This window comes from Macrobrachium rosenbergii, chromosome 44 (assembly GCF_040412425.1).
Source record: "Macrobrachium rosenbergii isolate ZJJX-2024 chromosome 44, ASM4041242v1, whole genome shotgun sequence".
NCBI classification, from domain to species: Eukaryota; Metazoa; Arthropoda; class Malacostraca; order Decapoda; family Palaemonidae; genus Macrobrachium; species Macrobrachium rosenbergii.
In genome coordinates this window covers 38,115,096-38,135,569 of record NC_089784.1, presented here as the reverse complement: position 1 = coordinate 38,135,569, position 20,474 = coordinate 38,115,096, and the positions used below count along the sequence as shown (strand labels likewise).

The 20,474-nt window shown below is 36.2% G+C and overlaps 1 protein-coding gene across 3 annotated transcripts in view; it reads right to left on the bottom strand.

Moving 5' to 3' along the window:
- Positions 1–5,050: 5,050 nt before the first annotated feature.
- LOC136829533 (decapping and exoribonuclease protein-like) overlaps positions 5,051–20,474 on the bottom strand; it is a 50,981-nt gene continuing 35,557 nt past the window's right edge. For all 3 annotated transcript variants that reach the window (XM_067088369.1, XM_067088368.1, XM_067088370.1), the window contains 3 exons: positions 15,980–16,190; positions 12,336–12,471; positions 5,051–7,148 (listed from right to left, as the gene is read on the bottom strand). In XM_067088369.1, coding sequence (XP_066944470.1) covers positions 6,942–7,148; positions 12,336–12,471; positions 15,980–16,190 — 554 coding nt within the window. In that variant the 3' untranslated portion in view covers positions 5,051–6,941. The remainder of the gene's footprint in view (positions 7,149–12,335; positions 12,472–15,979; positions 16,191–20,474) is intronic.

Sequence of the window (20,474 nt, the reverse complement as noted above, 5' to 3'; positions counted from 1 at the left end):
TTTTTTTAACTTTGTTTAACCCCTACAATGGCTCCCAAGCGTTCTGCTTCTGCTAAGGCTGGTACTGAGCCTAAACGCCAACGGAAAATGATGATGATTGCTGAGAAGGTGACACTCTCGATATGTTGAAGGAAGGGGAGAAGTTACGCGGCCGTGGCCGCCATTTTGGAGTGAACGAATCCACCGCTCGCTACATTAAGAAGGATGAGGCGAAGATTAGGAAGACGGCTGCCATCACCTTTAGCAAGTCAGCAAAGCGAGTTGTTACGGCTCGTAATAAAACGATCGTCCGTATGGAAGGTGCTTTGTCAATCTGGATTGCCGACTGCGGAAGAAGAAAATAGCCTTCAATACGAACACCATCGAACCAAGGCTTTGAGGCTGTATGAGAATTTCGCGCAAAGGAACCTCAAGATGATGGCGACCAGCTGAAGAAGAAGAGGAAGACGACGAAGATGATGTAGATGAACCTCAAGCAGGGACATCCACTGATTCCCAGCCTCAGACACGACGTTTTTACCGCCAGCAAAGGATGGTTCGCCAAGTTTCAGAAACGCTTCGGCCTGAAAAGCGTTTCCCTGCATGGTCAGCTGCTTCATGACACGGTCGCTGCTGAAACTTAGTGAATGAGATTTTCAAGAATATTATCGCTGAAGGTGGATACAAGCCGAACAAGTCTTTAATATGGACGACGGGTTTGTTTTGGAAGAGAATGCCATCGTGAACTTTCCTGTTCAAAGAAAAGCCAATCCTTTAAAGCCTCTGGCTTTAAAGCATTCAAAGATCGTGTTACCCTCGTGATGTGTGGCAATGCTGCATGGATTTTGTAAAGCCAGGGCTTATTTATAAGTCGAAAAACCCTTGTGTTTTGAAAAATAAAAATAGAATCTCCTTCCCGTGTATTGGATGCATAATCCAAAAGCATGGATTCAAGATGCTGACCTCCAACTGGTTCCACCAGTGTTATATCCCACAAGTCAGTAAATATCTCTTAGAGAAGGGCTTGCCATTTAAGATCATTTCTCCTGTTGGATAACGCTGGTGGACACGCGACTGATCTTTTTCGCATGAGGGCATTCAGGTTGAGTTCCTGCCACCCAAACACAACGTCCTTAATTCAACCGATGGACCAGGGGTTATCAGGGCGTTCAAGGCCCTCTACACGAAGAATACCTTGGCGGATGAAACATTCAATTTGAAGGCGTACTGGCGGCAGTACACAATTGCCACGTGCCTTCAGAACATCCAGAAGGCACTGCAAGAAATGAAACCTGCTACCGTTAACGCGAGCTGGAGGAAGTTGTGGTCTGAGATTGTTTACGACGACAAGGGATTTACGCCTGCCGAGATTCAACACTCTGCAGTATGGAAATCTGTGCAGTTGGCTGCGATAATTGGAGGTGACGGGTTTGGCGACATGACGACGGAAGACGTTGACAGTTGTTGGACTGCCATTCCCAGCCACTAACTGACGCAGACCTCGAAGACCTGACAAAATCAGCCAGTGAGGAAGAAAATGAACCACAGGAAGAGACCCAAGAAGTTGTCGAAGAAACAGGCTTAACATTAGAACGGCTTGCCAAGCTCTGCAACCTAGCGATGTTGGAGCTGAAAGAATTGTCACAAGAATGGGACGAGGATATGGTTCGTTCTCTGCAGTTCTGCAACAAAATCGATGAAGACATGACTCTACAGGATGCACATTTTCGATCGAAAAAAGAAGCAGCGCAGCAACTTCCGATCACAATGTTCTTCCAGCATCGCAAAAAGAGCCAGTTCCTCCTGCTACTATGCCTTCGGAAGAAATTGAAGAAGTGTCCCAGGAAGAAGTTGAAGAGGCGTCCCAGGAAAAGACACCTCAGTCTGAAGAGGCGTAAAATACAATCATTGGCTGCACAGTAGAAGACATCATCAGCTTCATCATCATCATTTCTACTGTGCAGCAAATTCATCGCCATCATCATTCAAGTTTTTCTTCAACTTCTTTCATGGTGGGTACAGTAACAATCTTTATTTCTTTATATACTTTAATATTCTAACATTTTAATATTAGTGCCTGTTTTAGATTAGGGTACTGTACATGCATTAAGTGTTCTGTACATTAAAGGGTGGTTTGTTAACAGTACATACGAGGAGGGCTTTATTGTAACTTCCAACTCTATCGTGGTGAGTAAAATACTGTACAATTGTACAGCACGCACCATAACAATCTTTCTATTTTTTTATGTTCACTTACTGTTTTATTGCTTATCATTTTGTGCCTGTGTACTGTATGTACGTATTGTAGATATCTGTACATTACTGTAAAGGTGGTTTGTTAACAGTACTATGTAAAGGGAGGGTTTTAAAAGTCTGAATACATGTTAAATAAATACTGTAAATATGGTGTCCCTACTTGCGGATTTTTCAGCTATGCGGCCAGTTCTGGAACCTATCTACCGCGATAAAGAGGGTTCACTGTATATATATATATTATATATATATATATATATATATATATATATATATATATATATATATATATATATATATATATATATATATAGAGGCAGTCCCCGGTTAGCAGCGGGCTTGGTTAACAGCGATTTGGTTTTATGGGGCTTGTTTTTCATGGATTTTCAGCTATCACGGCCAGTTCTGGAACCTATCTACGCGATAAACGAGGGTTCACTGTATATATATATATATATATATATATATATATATATATATATATATATATATATATATATATATATATATATATTATATATATATAGAGGCAGTCTGATTGGTTAGCAGCAGGCTTTTGGTTAACAGCGATTTGGTTTTATGGGGCTTGTCTAGCGACGAAAATCGGCAATTTTCGGTGCCGAAAATCGCCGATTTCCGCTTATCGGCGCCGATAATTGGGTATTGGCGCCAATACATACCTAACAGAGGTGCCAATAACCAAAAATTGGCACTTTTCGGCGCCAATAACCCCCGTAAATCGCCGAAAAAGTCTAAATCGCCGATTTTGGTTAGCAGTGATTTTCAGTTATCATCACACCCTCAGAAACGGAACCCAGTTGATAACTGGGGACTGCCTATATATATATATATATATATATATATATATATATATATATATATATATATATATATATATATATATATATATATATATATATATATATATATATATATATATATATATATATAAAGTTGTTGGTAACCCATGCAGAACTGTTTGATCCAGCCTTCTCCCTCAGCATTACTATTGGCAAAGGCTAAGCAGAAGTTGACCTTTTCATGATTACCATCTTGAGCATCTCGGCTTCTTCCCGGTCAGTTCCTAGTAAACATATAGTGCAGGATACATCTTTGCTCTGACTGGCTGCTCTCCCATGAAGTCCTTCCTGAATTATTGGTTAAGAGATCATGTTATTCCTTGTGTGACTGCAGTACCTGCTTCATCTGGTGTTCACTTAATGTAAAAGGGAGTAAGAATGATAGGAAGGACAAAATACAGGAAGACAGATGCAGATGCTGTTGAGTTAAGGTTGGATTACATTAAGGATCACCTTTAAGTCCCATCCTCTTTGTATTCATAATGGATGTGCTGAGTGAGCATGTGAGAGGAAATACACTATGGGATTTATGTTTGCAGATGACCTGTTTTTTACAGCAGAAACAGGAGAATTGCAATAGAGGTACAGGGCTTGGTAGGATTCACTGGATAGAGAAGGACTCAATGTCAGCACTGCAAAAACAGAAGTAATGCTAAGCAGTAGAAGGGAAAGAGAGGAACTACATGTAAGGCCAAGAGCTAGCAAGGAAATACAGCAAACAAATAGTCTCAAGCACTTGGGTCCTGTCATAAGTGAAGAGGGTGGATGGGGAATAGAAGCATGGCAGAGAATTAAAGCAACTTGGGCAGATTGGAGACAGGTTTCTGGGCAGATCCTTGACAAAAGGATTCCTTTAAGACTTACGGTTTAGTTCTACAAAGCAGTGCTCATTACCTGTGCTGCTGTATGGTGCAGAAATGTTGGGAATCTGCAGGAAAGATAAGGAGCCTTGGAAATGACAGAGATGAGAAAGTTGAGATGGATCCTTGGAATATCATTACAGGAAAGAATTGAAGTGAACAAATACAAAATAAGTTGGGTGTTTGTAAAGTAACAGATAAAGCCCGGAAAAGTAGGATGAGGTGGTATGGTCATATGGTTCACAGGGATGAGGATGCTTTAGTTAAGAAAGCGTATGGTATGGGTATGGAGGGTACAAGAATCAGAGGTAGGCAGTGAATTAGGTGGCAGGATGTTATAGAGAGAGGCATGAAATCACTGGGTGTACAACACACAGATGCCCAAGACAGAATTCTGTGGAGTATGATTTCAAGACTCAAGCAGCCAACCTCATAGGAAATTAGGATAAAGATCATACAAAGAGGAAGAAGATTGATGTTTTCCAAACTTCTCATTGTGTTTTTGTGTATGGAAACTGTACTGGTAGCTTGTTCACTTTCTGTTGTACCTACAGTGCTGTTGTTTTTTTTTTTTTTTGCCATATTTTATTGCAGTTATGCATGCTATTTTCATTGCAAATGACTATTCTGCCTGTCTGATTTCCTGCTTAACCAGTTTTTTCTGCTATTCCTAAGCTGTTTTTGTTTTCTCTTGTATACAGTAGAATTCTTAAAAAGACTTTCCCTGCTGTCCTTGTTGAACGTTATGTGAAAACACAAAATTTTTTTTTCGTTAAAAGGTTTCACTTGTGGAAAAAGTTCATTGTGACTAAAATGCATGCATGCATACACAATATTATTTGGTACTTTGCTTCTTTCTATGTAGTGTAGCTTGTGTCAGTTTAATTGTTCCAATAAATGTGACATTGCTATATTTTTTTACTTTTCTGTTTTTCTCTCTCTAAGAATTATACCTTCCTACATATAGATACCAGAAAAATTACAAATTATTATTATTAAAATTGAATTGAGGCAGATTATTGATTTAAATTTTAAGTATCCAGTAAGGCTGACCCTAACATTTTCTTTTGCAATAAGAGGTGAAATGTAAAGAAACTGAACAGTCAAGTGGAAATATATTAATGGGAACAGACCCAGTAAAATGCATCTGAGGATCAAATGAACACTGTTAAGAACTTTTGGTGATGTGGTGATGTAAAATCAAAAGTCTACAAAACATTTGGCTGGGAGAGGTTTTCGAATTTCACTTTAAAAGCTATATTAAAATGATTCTAGTAAAGTTCAACTTGTTCAATCAGTTATTAGCAATCCTCTTTGTTTATTCAAAAGGAAAATACAAAATTCTTACAACATGCTGAAACACTCAATGAAAGGACAAAACTGGAAATTATTAGTGAATTTAAAAATACCATCTGCTTTTCAGTCTCAAAAATGGTGAAAAAATTGTGTTAAAAATAGTACAGACTAAAAGAAAGATAGTATAATAAATATGACTGATTTTTTTAGTAAATTTATCAGCAAAAATAAATATCAAAGAGACACTATTTCCTTATTCACAACCATTGCAATACTGTGGTGAACAAACTCTGCCTCAGTGTTATTTACCCTTTTTAAATAATCTAAACATGCCTTATTAAATTTCTCATCAAAAACATGAAATATAAACTGTTATGTAACATTCAAGCATCCATTTTAAATATCAATTTTAATCCTAATTTTTGCCATAGTATAAAGCTAATGATACCACTGAGTGTCTGATAAGGATATCCTTGTTCCTGTAAGCTACCTTTCATGATTTTATGAAACAATTAGGATCTTTCAATAATGAAAATAAAATGTCTATAGAAGAATACTACAAACATATGTTCAATAACAAACCTACACTGTAACTTATATTGCCATTTCCTCTGACTTCTAAAGAATAGGAGGAATTGCCATTTCCTCTGTCTTCTAAAGAATAGGAGGAAGTGCCAGTCTCTGATGGATGAGCAGTGCATATGAGTCATAAAGGTCTGAAACGTCTCAGTTGTCTATCCAGCTCATTCTTTGTTTGTCTGTATAGGCACACTCATTCTCCAAATCTTTGTCATGGATTTTCTAATCCCTTCTTAGAAAATTACTATAAGGTTGTGCTTTTCTTACTTAGGCTAGATATAGGGATAATTTTTTCATGGTGTAAGTTTTCTTTGCCAGAAAACAATAACAAAATAAGTGGGCTGCCAAGATTTTTTAACATTTGCCAACATTCTTTCTGCAGTCAATTTACAAATGATAACACAGCTGATCAAATGTCTTACTTATGGGGTGAGTTATTTAACCAAGTGAACTGATACCATAAAAAATGTAGGACATATACTCAAGGGACCATGTTAACCACAGATCTACTATTTTTGTAGATGCTTTGAACTCTATAACACCAGTCTACAGGCTGTACACTTGGCTGGCATCTCTTTTGCTACCAAGGTAGGTCCACGTATCTCAATTTAGGATTTTGGAGATTTAACAGTTCTAATAATCCACACCTCAACTGTGATGTGGCAATTTTTCTGAAACACAAGTTACATAGATTAATTTCTTAAAACAAACACATAACTTACAGGCTACTTATGTGTCCTTCCTGCCAATTTTCCAGCTGTGAACGGCTTATGACGAAGGCTGTGCTGAGCAGACAGATGAAACTTACTAGGCCTCTTACGGCATGTGCACTGCTCACCTGTTAAGAGACAGGCAGTCTTCTCCCTATTTCAGAGAATGTTTGGGGAAACATTTCATGGCAAATAAAATGGCACTACAGGTTATGGATCAGTATAAAGAAAATTAATCTTACTATGTTTTCTAGAAAAAATATTTTCATAAGGCCTTACAACAACATTTGTACTATTGCTTCAATACTTCATACTTTTGTATCGAAAGCTCCTGTCAAAAATTTTTGAAAATACATAAGAGAATCATTAATCATAAACCAAAGAACACGAAACAGTAATTGTTATCATGCCCTGAACATCTCCTTATAATACCAATCAGGGAGAATTGACCAATTAGAATCTTTACCTAAATATTTACAGCTTATATCACCACCTACTGTATCTCTCTCAAACTTATAAACAACAGTTGGGTCATCAACTATTACTTGTTGCTTTACAAATGTTAAAAATTTATCCAGAAAATTCATCATGATGTTTGATTTCCAGTGAGCCTGTAAAGAGAAGAATATCATATTATATTTTTGAACAATAAAGTGGCTACTACAATAAGTATTACAACTGACTGCCAAAAGTCAGTATTTAAAATATGCGTAACTCAATTTGGTATGACAGAAAACAGTTCCAGAATTTTAAATGGTTATGTTTTTGAAGAAAACCATAAAATACACGACAAAGCAAGTACTGTATCTGTGTTCAGCTATTTCATCAAGTTCTGATTTGCTTATTGAAGCCTTTACTCACTAAACAGTAAATTTCAATGATCATTATTTATCATCAAACATTTTCACATCAGCTTTACTAGACAAAATGAGTTCTGTCCACTCTCATCTGGTCTGTGCTCTTCACATTTTTATGATTTTGTTGTTTTCACCATTTCGCTTTTTTAATACAAACCTCCCCTATACCCCACCAATAAATATGAACATTCTATATATTTTCAAAACTTCCTCTGTTTTCTTTGTCAATGCCCATATCTCTGTTGCTGAAAGTACCAGCAGTACAGCATTTATTTACTAATGATAAGTTTTTTTCTCTCTCTCTAACATTTACTGTTGCTCTAGCTCTCTCTCATCATTTCATCAATAGTAGCGACTCTTTTTCTTACTGCCATCCCAACTCCTGCTTTGCAGTCCAGTGTGTCCCAAAGATAACAAATGCTCTACTTATAAGACCTGCCTATCCATTACAACACAGCTCTTCACTTACCTCTCTTCCCCATTTGCTCTTGTACTGCTATTTGGGCATCAACAGTCTCTTATCTCTATTTATTTCATAATCTCTAGCACATCATGTGAACTGATCTGTAGTACTTGGTGGACAAAACTCAGTTCACTATGAAACCTCTCCCACAACAGCCAAATGGCTACGTTCTCGACTACTTTTTCTTTTGCTGTCTTGCCAGTCATCATAAACTTAGTTTTGCTTCTGTTAATTTCCATTCCTCTCTTCTCCATTCCTTTCATCCATCTTTTAAACATTTACATGGCATCTTCCTCAGATAAACTGTATATAGCAGCTCTTAGGGCCTCATTTGCTGCACTCCTCCATAGCTTTCTGCATTACAAAGGGCTCAAAACTGACCCATTAATAGGCACTAACCTATCCTAAATTCATCTGACCCATCTGTTGCTCTTCACTTAGGACCAAGTGTTATGGGAGAGTAATATTACTAGCTTGATGATCTCGCTAGTACCCGCCTCTGCTTCTGTAATCCCCATCTGATTATTTGTTTCAGTACTCTGTCTAAAGGCTTTTCTTGTAGTTGCCTCATTATACAACTGCCTGTGGCTGACCTCTCTGGGATGAAGCCAAACTGACAGTTATCGATTGTAACAATTTTTCTCAGTCGTTCCCCTTGCACCTTTTCCAATATTTTCATAGGATTCTCAAGCAGTCTTACTCCTCTATTAATTCCACACTGCGGTACAACCCGTTCTGCATACCATTACTGTAAGGTGCTTTTCTCACTCTTCAGGTCCCATCTCTTCCTTTGTCAGGTTTTTGTATACTTTGGTAAGTTCATGGAGGACTGGCTTTCCTACTTCCAGATAGTCCTGGGGTTTCTCAATTTTAACCTTCCAAGGGACGTTTTAACTTTCTTAGCAGTTACATTCTCTATTAGTCCCTCTCCTCCAATACATGCATACTTTCTTCATGCAGATGATTTTTAATTATTGCCCCCATAATTCCAGTAATGGTACGTCTTTATTTTCAAGTTATTTCTCAATTTTCATATTTTGTAAACTTTGTCCTTTTTACATCTTTTCTGTATTTTCTCAGCCACTTCTGCTTCACTCAAAATTTCTCTTTTCCCTCTGCTGTGCTGAGACTCTGGTTTGATTCCTCCCATCTACTATTCGCTGACCTTGCCACCTGCTGTTTGGCCTCTCTCCTCTTCTGTCTATCCTCTGCATTACCAGTCTTCTACCTGAGCTTGAAGACTCCCTTCTACTCCTCAGTTACCCTTTGTACATACATATCATACCAACTGTCTCTTATTCCAGATAACCTTTCACTGATGTCACACTACATAAAACCAATTTTTATGCTATATACTGTACATTGATAGTTTTTTTCATTTCTCTATTTTTATGTTTTTATTCTTTTGGCTGGTTTCTCATATTCTGTTTTTAGTTTTCTATAAAAGAAAACTAGTGTGCTGGCTTTGTATGTCTGTCCCCATTTTATTCTGTCTGCATTTTTTTCTGTCTGCACTTTTTTCTGTCCGCCCTCAGATCTTAAAAATTACTGATGCTAGAGGGCTGCAAATTGATATGTTGATCATCCACCCTCCAGTCATCAAATATACCAAATTGCAGCCCCCTAGACTCAGTAATTTTTATTTTATTCAAGGTTAAAGCTAGCCGTAACCGTGCTTCTGGCAACAATATAGGATAGGCCACCACCGAGCCGTGGTTAAAGTTTCATGGGATGCGGCTCATACAGCATTATACCGAGACCACCGAAAGACATCTATTTTCGGTGGCTTTGATTATACACTGTACAGAAAACTCGATTGCACTGAAGAAACTTCAATGCATTTTTTACTTGTTATTCTTTTGGTTGGTTTTGTTTCATCCTTCTATACCTCACTATCAGACCAATTCCCAGCGACCTATTGCGTTAAGCATGCCTTACTTGTTATATCAGTGCAATTCTTTTCTTTGATGCTAACTGCACTTTTCCTCATCATAAAATGTTTCAGTTTCTCCACTCTTGTAGATTATTAAATTTTAAGCAGGGTTCTTATACATTGTGTTTAGCAATGTTCATCCCTGGCTATAGCAGAATTCCAGTACTACTGTACTCCTTCCTGTTCTTTCTCCTAAGATACAGTTTCCCATTACATCCTCAAAACCAGCTCTGTTTCTCTGCGGTCATCAGGTCTCCTTCTACCAGTATTCTCTTAAACTCTGGCACTTGTGTTACTTCATCTCATAACCTTTCCCAAAATTCCTTCTTTTCTTCTCTGGTATTCCTGATCATGATGAGTAAACGAAAATACAAGCATTACCCACTTTTCTACAATCATCTTAATCTTCATTATTCTTTCATTCATTTGCTCAATACAGTACTATGACATTTTCAGCCATTTCATTTTTGGCAAGTATGTCCATTCCATTTTGTCCACCACAATTTATAATCCTTTATATCACTACTGATTCCGTTTGCGCCCGCTCCTTTAAATCTTACCTCCTGAACACAAGTCCATGTTTCTCTTTGTTGGTCTTTTTAATACTTCACTAATTCTTCCAAACAAAATGTAAATACCACTCCTTGTTTAACTAGGAGTGTCTCCCAACTCGTATTGGCAGAAACTTGTGGTATATACCTGGCTGTAATTAAATTAGTGCTGCAAATGGGCAGGCAACTCTCATTAGTGGGAATCTTGCAGTATTATGCATGAAGATATAAGTAATAAAAATGATTTGTATTTATGAAACTGTTTTGCTTTTTCTAAAACAGATCATGTGACATTTTTGTTAAAGAAAGTTGGCGTGGCCCCTACTTTCTAACAAGAACTATGTATGACTTCTTTAATAGTAAAAAACGTGCTCTGATCTCCTGATGAACAGTGTTGTTACAGGAAAGTTTGTAGCATGACATAGCACATGAACTTATTACTGTAGGTTTCACCTTGAATACCTGATACAGTAAAGGATGCACTCCTCTACTGGGATTTTGAGGCAAGTCTGCAACATTTATTGAGAGATTTTAATTGTTCGAAATTATATACAGTATATATATTTTCCCTTTTAGTACCATTCAACCTTTCTGCTTAGAAGGCATATGGAGCTAGTGGATAATGACTTAATCCAGACCCTGCTCTAAAATTATTGATTATCCTTTAACACTTTACCTGGAGCCCTCCCCTTCCATTGACCCAACTCCTAAATCTGCTAGTCCTTAATGTGTCACTGAATCTGGCATGAAGAAGTTTGGTACTCACTCTGAACTGCATCACTGTTACTTTTAACACTACTTTCGATACCTGTGTGTAAGTAACAATGTACTCATATTTGTGAATAGTCTGGATGTCTAGAGAACGCAAAATTACCATGGGATAGTTAAAGGTGTGTACTTTAATATACTGTACGTGAATTTTTATGATGCAAAGCCTTTTCACAACATATGCTACAGCCGTAAATAAGCTTAATCTGGCACAGGAAAGGTTTGGCTAGGAAATTCCTCTTGCCTGCAGACGAAGGTAATGAGAGACTTGGTTTCATATAATACACCAGACAGAGGTTTCTGAACAAAGTTTCTTTCCTGTTGGCATTGGTCTTTCTCTTCTTAGACTACCCCATTTTACCTTTGACCAATCAATACTCTCTGGGAAGGAACAATCAAAAGAACATTCTCTCTCCCAGCAAAGAGAGTCATTGGGAATGAGTTTCTATACCCATATGGGAAACCATGTATTTAGCATATGGTTTGTCTTCCACTCAAGGGTAAGGATTACATAATGATACACTGAAACCCTCCCTTTACCAAGTGTGCTTGGAAGCTAGTAATCAACAATAAGAAATATGGCTAAGAATTACTCTAGTCCTGCTGAAGACAACTCAGTGAATGCAGAGTAATAATTAACACAACAGTCAAAATAATGTGGTTCAAGAAACATGTTTAGAAAAGCACTGCCATCATTCTATTGGAGAGCCTATATGGAATGGTAATGTACAGAGAATGCCCTCTTATGCTTTTGCATGCAAGAACATAAATTCACACAGAGTCAATTTTAACATTATACACAAACTTCCTGTGAAGACATAACTACCTAGAGAAACATAAATACAGTGATGACCTTGTCAGATACAGTATACATGATGCACAGTCACTGAGTATATCATTAACTAGTTATTCAGCCTAAATCTACTTATGCAGTGATAAATTAACACCAGGAAATAACTGATTGCCTTCTGTACAGACTGTAATTACACATACGATCAAGCGACTAAAGCAAGAACAACACTGGATAACTACTTTCCTTACAGTAAGCCAAACAGAGAATGAAAATAAAAACATCTGGACTGACAAGTCTCCCCATAGCAGGATAAAGCCCTAACCTAAGAGACTTCTTAATTCATCTGCAGTGCTTAACTTGGATCATATTTACCTGGCAATATGGCATAAGTAACATAAGAAGCTTGTTCGTTACATAAACATATGATACTCACCTGACCTAGAGAAGGCATTTCTTCAACTCCGAAAATCTTTAATGACTGAACAACTCCATTGTTATCTCTGAAGCCACAGACAACAGTTGGTATGCCTACAAGGTAAGACTGACTCCACCATTTCATGAGCTTGAACCTTACAAAAGACATTATAAATTACAATGAGCACACTAAATATAACAAATTCCATTAAGCAGCTTGCATTCTTCCTAAATATAAAGAACAAAAGTCTTTTAGGTAGTAGCATTCCTGATACCAGGTGGAATTGGTCATTGACATTTGTTTATGAGGTATTTAGGAGATGGCAGGTGATTGAAATGTCAGGTATCACCCACTCATATGTCTGCAGACCCTCACTTTATCCTTCAGTAGTGGGAACAAATGTGATGATCAGGGGTGAGATTATGATGAAAGACTTCAGGTTTTTGTTATTAATAGAAACTGAAAATTAATGAAAAATCTGCTTTTCTCCAGTGAGCATACAAAACTTTGTCTTTTATAAAGGACACTAACTCTATAAATGGGAGGTTTGTCTAATGGAATACAACTGGCATTGTTGCTATCATCACTCAGAAAAGTCAGCTTCCTGGTCATATGGATGAGCAAGGGAAAGATGACTCCTGTAACCTTATGCAGAGGCTGATAGGACTCTGTACTAGAGTTATGCTCTTTACTAATGAACCTCCACTCTAGGGAATTGCTGTCCCTCTCAGTTGGAATTAATTATCGTGTGAATTGGCAAAAACTTCACTGCATACGGAAGATAAGTTTCTTTTCACGTTGCTTGGTACTAATTACCGGAAGATAAAACTTTACAGGAATGTAGATCGTTACATTTCAAAATCTTTTCTGAAAAGCACTTGGAGGGTAAATGTATTAGATGCAAATAAGGATTAAATTAAGAAATGGCAACTACTGTATTTTGATAACTTGAAGTGCTCACAGCTTACAAAACATGTCAATTCATACCTTTTGCTGATGTAACCATACACAGTAAGGAACAGTATTCCCATCATTTAGGAAAATAAAATGATTGTTTATGGTTACATATTAGAATGACATATGTTCATTTCTATCTTTTATCAATGTGTATGTATTCAAAACAATAAATATAACCGACTGCCTAACATTCTTCCAAGAAAGGAAAGATTTTGTTTGATTTGTGATTACGGTACTGTACGAACTGACCAGGTTTATAGATGCTGAATGTGTAACTTTATACACAATTCTACATTAAGGAATTTGATGTTATTAAAAACATCCCTAAAACCAATATAAAAAAAGTGTTTCGCCACTTTTTTCTTAATATGATGAGGGGGTGGAAGGCTAACTCTAGCAGCAATTCACTCAATAATGGAAACAAGTAAAAAGCCGTAACAGAGTATAGACTAAATATTTCTTATTGAAAAAAGATGTCTATTCTCATTCAATATCAATGAATGAGTTTAAATTAGAACTGAGGGGTTGGTTCAGTTTTTTATGAATTGGACAGTGAAATTTACTTTCATTAGAGTAACACATATCATAAAAAGACATCACTGGCCTATACCAAATTGTCTGTATCACATGGAAATATTGTTTTAAATTTTTATCGTATGATTTGGACTTATAATGGCCTACAAATAGCATTGAAGGGTCTAACAGTGAAATGAATAAGCCTATACATAATTTATTCATATTCTGATCAGAGTGTCTGAGATGCTTCCCAGATGAAATACAACAGCAAACTGTCACGAAATTGGTGCTAACCTGTCCACATGTGCAATTACCTGTGAGTTGGTTGGAAGATATATAGGTAGGCCTAATACCATCACTTCATCTATTCTGGGGAGTGGACTGTCTCCACCCACAAACTGTTGTCTACACATAAGTTTTAATGGCAGTTTCAATGAACTGACAGAAGAAACAACAGGTAAACTTAATTGTGAATACACAGCCTTAGGTTGTTGAATTCTATAATAATGAATGACTGTGTTGGGAGAGAGTGAGAGAAGAGAGAGAAGAGGGGTGTTAGGGGAGGAGAAAGAGGGAAGTAAAGTGAGATAGTTTATCGAATGTCATTCAGAGTTTTTCTGGGCAGTGCGGGTTGGTTAGCTAGTGTATATATATATATATATATATATATATATATATATATATATATATATATATATATATATATATATATATATATATATATATATATATATATATATATATATATATAATAATAAAGGTTGCTCATAAAACCACCAAAGAAGACAGAATCTAAAGCATTATACTTTGGAAACTAGTGTTTCCCTCAATGAACAGGTCCACTGAGGGAAGCAGTAGTTTCTGGAATATAACACTGTAAAGTCTACTCTCTTTGATGCTTTTATGGGCAACCTTTATTAGGTGAAATTCTGATATAACGGCAAATATTTTATAGTTTTATACATGTGTATACACAGATGCATATATATATATATATATATATATATATATATATATATATATATATATATATATATATATATATATATATATATATATATATATATATATATATATATATATATATATATATATATATATATATATATATATATATATATCTATCACACACAGTATATGTATGCATACTGTATATAGTAATTTCTTTCTAATGTTCAGTGGTTAGTGGATCCCCATTTGCACTGCTTGTACAACCAAGAACTGAGGGGCAATATATGAATAGGCAAGAACAGATCCAGTGGAAGACAAAGGAGTCTAAAGATCAACATAACCAGAAAATTAGAGCCAGAGTCAAGGGTGGTTATTTGTCTGCTGAAGACATGGCAACTGATTTTCGGACTTGGCTTAGTTCTGTGTTTTATCCACTGAGTTAGATAACAAAAAGAACAGTTCTGGCAAGAGAGACCCATACTACAAACCTAGCCTCTGAAAAAGAACACAAAGAATAAAGATTAATGCTAAAGGATCATACACTGCCCCTCACAACCCTTCTCTCACCAGAGATATCTATGCTGTTTTCTCATACTCTTAGTGTTCTCTCCAGAATAGCCAACCATGATTATTCATAGAGAAAAGTCAAAGGCTAAATAAAGGAATAGAACAACCACACAATTAACATCCAAAGAGAAGGCTTCAACAATGCAAAGTCAAGAGATCCCACAGCAGTAAGGATGTCTGGACTCGATGGTGGCTGGAAATATAGAGTGTGCAGACAGGTGAGTGGGCATTACTCATCCACTTACATACCTACCATCACTTACTTACCATGTTAATGAGCTTCAATGACAGATTCCAGCTGGCACTAGGAATAATACTATTAAAGATGAAAAATTGCATTCTCATTGAAACAAATAACATTCATATAACAAACTCTATTATGCTGTTTGCTGGCATTTAATAAAGATTTAATGATAGATTTAGTGCTGCTAATGTAATTTACAAAATAAACATCTGTGCAAAATAAATACTATTGACATACTTGTTCAAAAACCAGGAAAAAACTGGCATAACATCATATGCAAGCTAACTTAACTTGATGACCTTAATTATATTATTAATCTTGAGAATCAGAGCAAAAAGTATTAAATGTATAAATTCATCCTTTACAGTGAACCAAACATTAATCATATACAATTTATTCAAAATAAATAAAAAATTGAAAACCTTACCTGTGAAGAGAGCGGACATCACGTTCTTCATTGAGTATTTTATTAGTTTTCAGCTCAACAAAAGCTCTAAGATCAACAGGTGGTGATTCATACTTCTCAGGATTAACCCCATCAACTTCAGCACTATACACAATGGAATGCTTTTCCAAACGAGAACGTAGAACACAAGAATATTCAGAGTTTTCATTAACACCTTCTGAGATATCACTACCTAAAAAACAAATTTCAAGTGAATATTGTATTCTTTCAGTAGTTTTATAGTATAAATCATGTATTGTAAATATGGACAAAAAATAATTTTCAAACTGTGTTAAGATCTAAAAATAATCGCCCAAATCATGGCACATGTTTTAGGTGATGTTTTTTACACATCCAAAGTCGATTTTGCATTATAACTTCTACACATAGTGTGTTAGTAATAATACATTACAATCTTACCCAAATCACTGAGGTAAGGTTAAATGCGTTTTTTTTTTTTTAATTACAAACCCATTACTTTTATGTGGCCTTTTGTGCCCCTGTGCTAATCTCCACACATTTCACTTTTAAGAGAAGGAAAGGTCTCCAAATCTTTGTAGTTTGGCACATGCACATATGGTTCCTCAGCTTTTTCAGAGGCTGGGTGTCTCGTTTTTATGTCAGTTAGCTGTTTAATAGCTTGTCTTCCCCAGTGTTAAATTTTGGAGTGTCAATTTTCATACACTTTTTTATCTTTACCTGGCATTTTCCCATATTGGTTTAACCCTTAGTGGACGGATTGAGCTTCAGTGTGAAGTAAAACAGGTTTGGGGAGGTGGATGGATTGCGCTTCAGTGTGAAGCAGAATTACGCACCACTGTTATGGTAATAATGATTTGAAATAAAGGTGCCAATACTTCTATATGCTATAAATTCACTAATGGCAACTTTTATACAGACTGAGAGTTGGGCCAGTATCAGTAATGCTTATGACTTCAAGGGGGAAGGTACTGCATCTCTCTCTCTCACATGGGTCTTATTGTAAATTTGCTTGTAAATATACGAAGGGGTTGCTGTTGTTTTTTGTTTTTGTCTTTTACGATAGTATGTCGGTTGTAAATGTAATTTTACAAAGAAAATTGCAAAGAAATATTAGAAAAAGCATGTAAAAGTAAAAAAAAAGTTTCTGAATCTTCCTTCTCGTAAACTTACGTGAATATTTTACGACAAATATGCAAAAAATTTGTTACTGCTTTTATTTCTTATCTGTTTTGATATTGTGTGAGCAGTAATAATAATTTTACAAAATCCAAAAAACTTATTTATTAGAAAAAACATATATAAGTTGGTAAAATTTACGATTGTCTTGTAAATGTGGCTCCACAAGGGGTTGTAAATAGTCATTTTCAACTTCTCGCAGAAGGTAGGGAAAATTTTTTAGAATTTTTTTATTTATACAATGTAAATGTATGTGTCATTCTCTTTCCATTGATGTGATTTTTTTCTTTTACAGACCTCAAAGTTTCCCCGGTCTGGGGTGCTGCACATTGATAAATTATGCCGTCCCTTAAGGGTTAAAGTGTTTGGGTGTATATAAATACAGGACCTTTGGTGAAGGTATAACTGAGAAAGTTTGAACATTCTGCAGTAATTTGCTAAGAAATATGAGATTTTCTGTTCTTCCAGCTTGGATGCGAGTTAGTTTTTCAAGATAAAATTGATTGTCTATCTGTGAGTAACAACTGTCTTTTTTAGTTTTGGGGCCTGCCTGGACTTCAGCGTTTATATTATGGTTAAGCATTTGTCAGTAATTTAGTTTGTATGGTCTTAAGTGTTGGGTATTTCCCATTGTCGGTCGTATAGTTTCAGGTAAGATTTAGAGCACTATAAGCATTTAAGTATGTCTCATATATGTGTCCTTCCCTAGCTGCTATGTCATTCCCCTGCCTAATAGAAGCCCAAACCGTCAGCCCTTGGCTAAATCAGAATTTCTAAGGCTTATTATCTGATTCCTCGGTGGTGGTGTTTTCATATATTTTTCATGTTCCAGTCCCTCCGGATGTGCAAAAGACCTACAGTGATAGAAACATGACAAGAACATAAGCTTAGGATTACTCTCACTATCATTCTAGAGATCCTTTGGTTTCAGTGCCTTAAAGTGGAAATGGATAGCCAGGACTTAGGGACTTTTTACAAGAGGACAGAAATTAGCACATAAACTACCAAGAAATCAAGGATGTCATTCTAGCATTGGTTGCCTTTGTTCATCACATCACCAGGAAAATTTTTGTAGTGATGTCCGACATCTCAGACCATAGCCCATACTCTACTTCAACCATGACTGATGAAAATGCATCATCTCATCCTAAGGTGTTTCAAATAAGAAGAATATTTTAGCACAGAACAGACCCAGCTACATGGAAGATGTATGATTCATGCATTTCTGAAACAGCCTTGGAGTCGTTACCTTCCTTTTTTTTTTTTTTAATCAGATGCGTCTTCAACAAAATACAGGAGCTGGAGAAACTATGCATCACCTGATTGCTCCTCTTTGGCATAAATTAACTTTGGCGAAAGAAGTTACTTTAACAACCCAAACTTAAATGCTATCGTGAGAACCTGGACATGCTAAACTGACACACTTGAAGGGTATCAAGCAAGGCCTTGCTAGCAAATTTTCATGAGAAGAAGCCACAACATGCAAGAATTCCACAGTCAACTTATATTTGCCCTAGTGGAAAAGTTTCTGAGACTGGTGCAGGGGAGAAGCATTAATCCTCTTAAAGCTTCTATTCTGGAGTTACAGGATTTTAATTTTTTATGATGGCAGAACCTGTTCTTTGCTATTAAAAGATAACTGGACTTCAAGGTTTGGGCATCCTATCCTGTTCTAGCCTTAGAAGATTCAATATTTTGAAATAAAAACTCTGACCAGAATCATTACGCCCCTTCAGGGGAATGGGACTTGTCCCTAGTTGTAAAGAGCCTGACCAAGCCTTCATATGAGCCAGTGCCTAAAGAGTTTTCTTTAGAGCATAAAAAAATACTACTGAAGAGACAGCTCAAGTTATGGTTAGAGTTTGGGATTTAGACACCATTTACTTCATTACTGTTTAAATGGAATTTGAATAAATGATCTGTTTTAATGGCAGGCACTTGTAAGTGGCATTTGATTTTGAAAATTTTATCTTGAGATACTGATAAATTCTTAGGCAAATATTTTTGGGTTTGACAATTGCTACAGGTCAGGTTTCACACATAGTGGTCAAAGATATAAGGTCAGGGGACTCATCCACTTCATCCACTTGACATTTCCATCACACCAGTCTTCTTGGCATACATTTGCAAGGTCACTTATTTCTACACATTGCTAGGATGGTAAGTTTGCAAGTTCAGTGATCATACAATTACTGTCCTATCATTTTTCTCTTTAAAAAGCTTTTTCTTCCTTATCTAGGCCATTTTCAGTTTGCTGGTCTGGAAAACTCCACAAAGTAATGTTCCTCAACAGCCCAGCTCCCTCCCAACTAAGTTGCTACTCAGGATGTGAAAAAGTAAAGGGTCTATAGAGAAGCAAATACTGTACCAGTATGTTCTTAAAAACAAAATTTTTTCAATGCTGAAACCCTTTATTTTCACATAAATTGCTGCCACTCTGATCTGAGCAACTGCTGGACAGCACGTATGATGAAATAATCTACCTCTGGAAGACCAGGGGACCATATGCAAATGTGCCAGCCTACCATAGTGGGAGATTTTCTTTTATGTTCCAACAAGTATGGAAATAGGTTTGTATTGGAAAATAAATGTTGTTTAAAAATAAATTGCACATTAAAAATGGAAACTAGTTTTCTTAAAAAATGAAGACGTCATGCAATCTCACTAAGCAAGAATAATCAACTCTGCCATTCATCTACCTATTTTTAGAAATATAAACAGGGAAATAACAAAAGCTTTCCAAAATCCCTTGTAAATTCTGTAGATATATTACTCTTTGTTTGCTCACAAAAAAATTGTGACAAAAACTTTATTATTTCCCAATTCTTTGCTACCAATTTGTTCATGTGAGGAAAGGAAATTTTTGGAACGTTCATGCATCTTCGATGACAAAACTTTTCATTTACAAAGATCCAGTCATACAAAAAGAGGCCTGAAAAATCTTTACACATACTTTAAACTGTCACTATATGATCACTGATGTTTACTTGAAACAAGTAATTTCAATTTTTCTGTCTGCTTACAAATACTCTAGAAATATAAGCGGGACCACTCTACAGCATATAAGTCAAAACACTGTCACAAAATAAACAGAAACAAAAACACCAAAGAACAAAAGCATTGTACAATGGGGCCACAATTTCGATATCGTGTATACTTAAAGTCTCCTCCCAGCACATAAAGTTCCCAAATTACTGGAATAACAATGCAGTTTCAATTATTACAAGGGCTTTCCAACCTTACTTTGACAGTTATGACAAATAGATGGTCTACATTTAGTTAGAGACATGGCAGATTTACTAGTACTACAGAATTAATT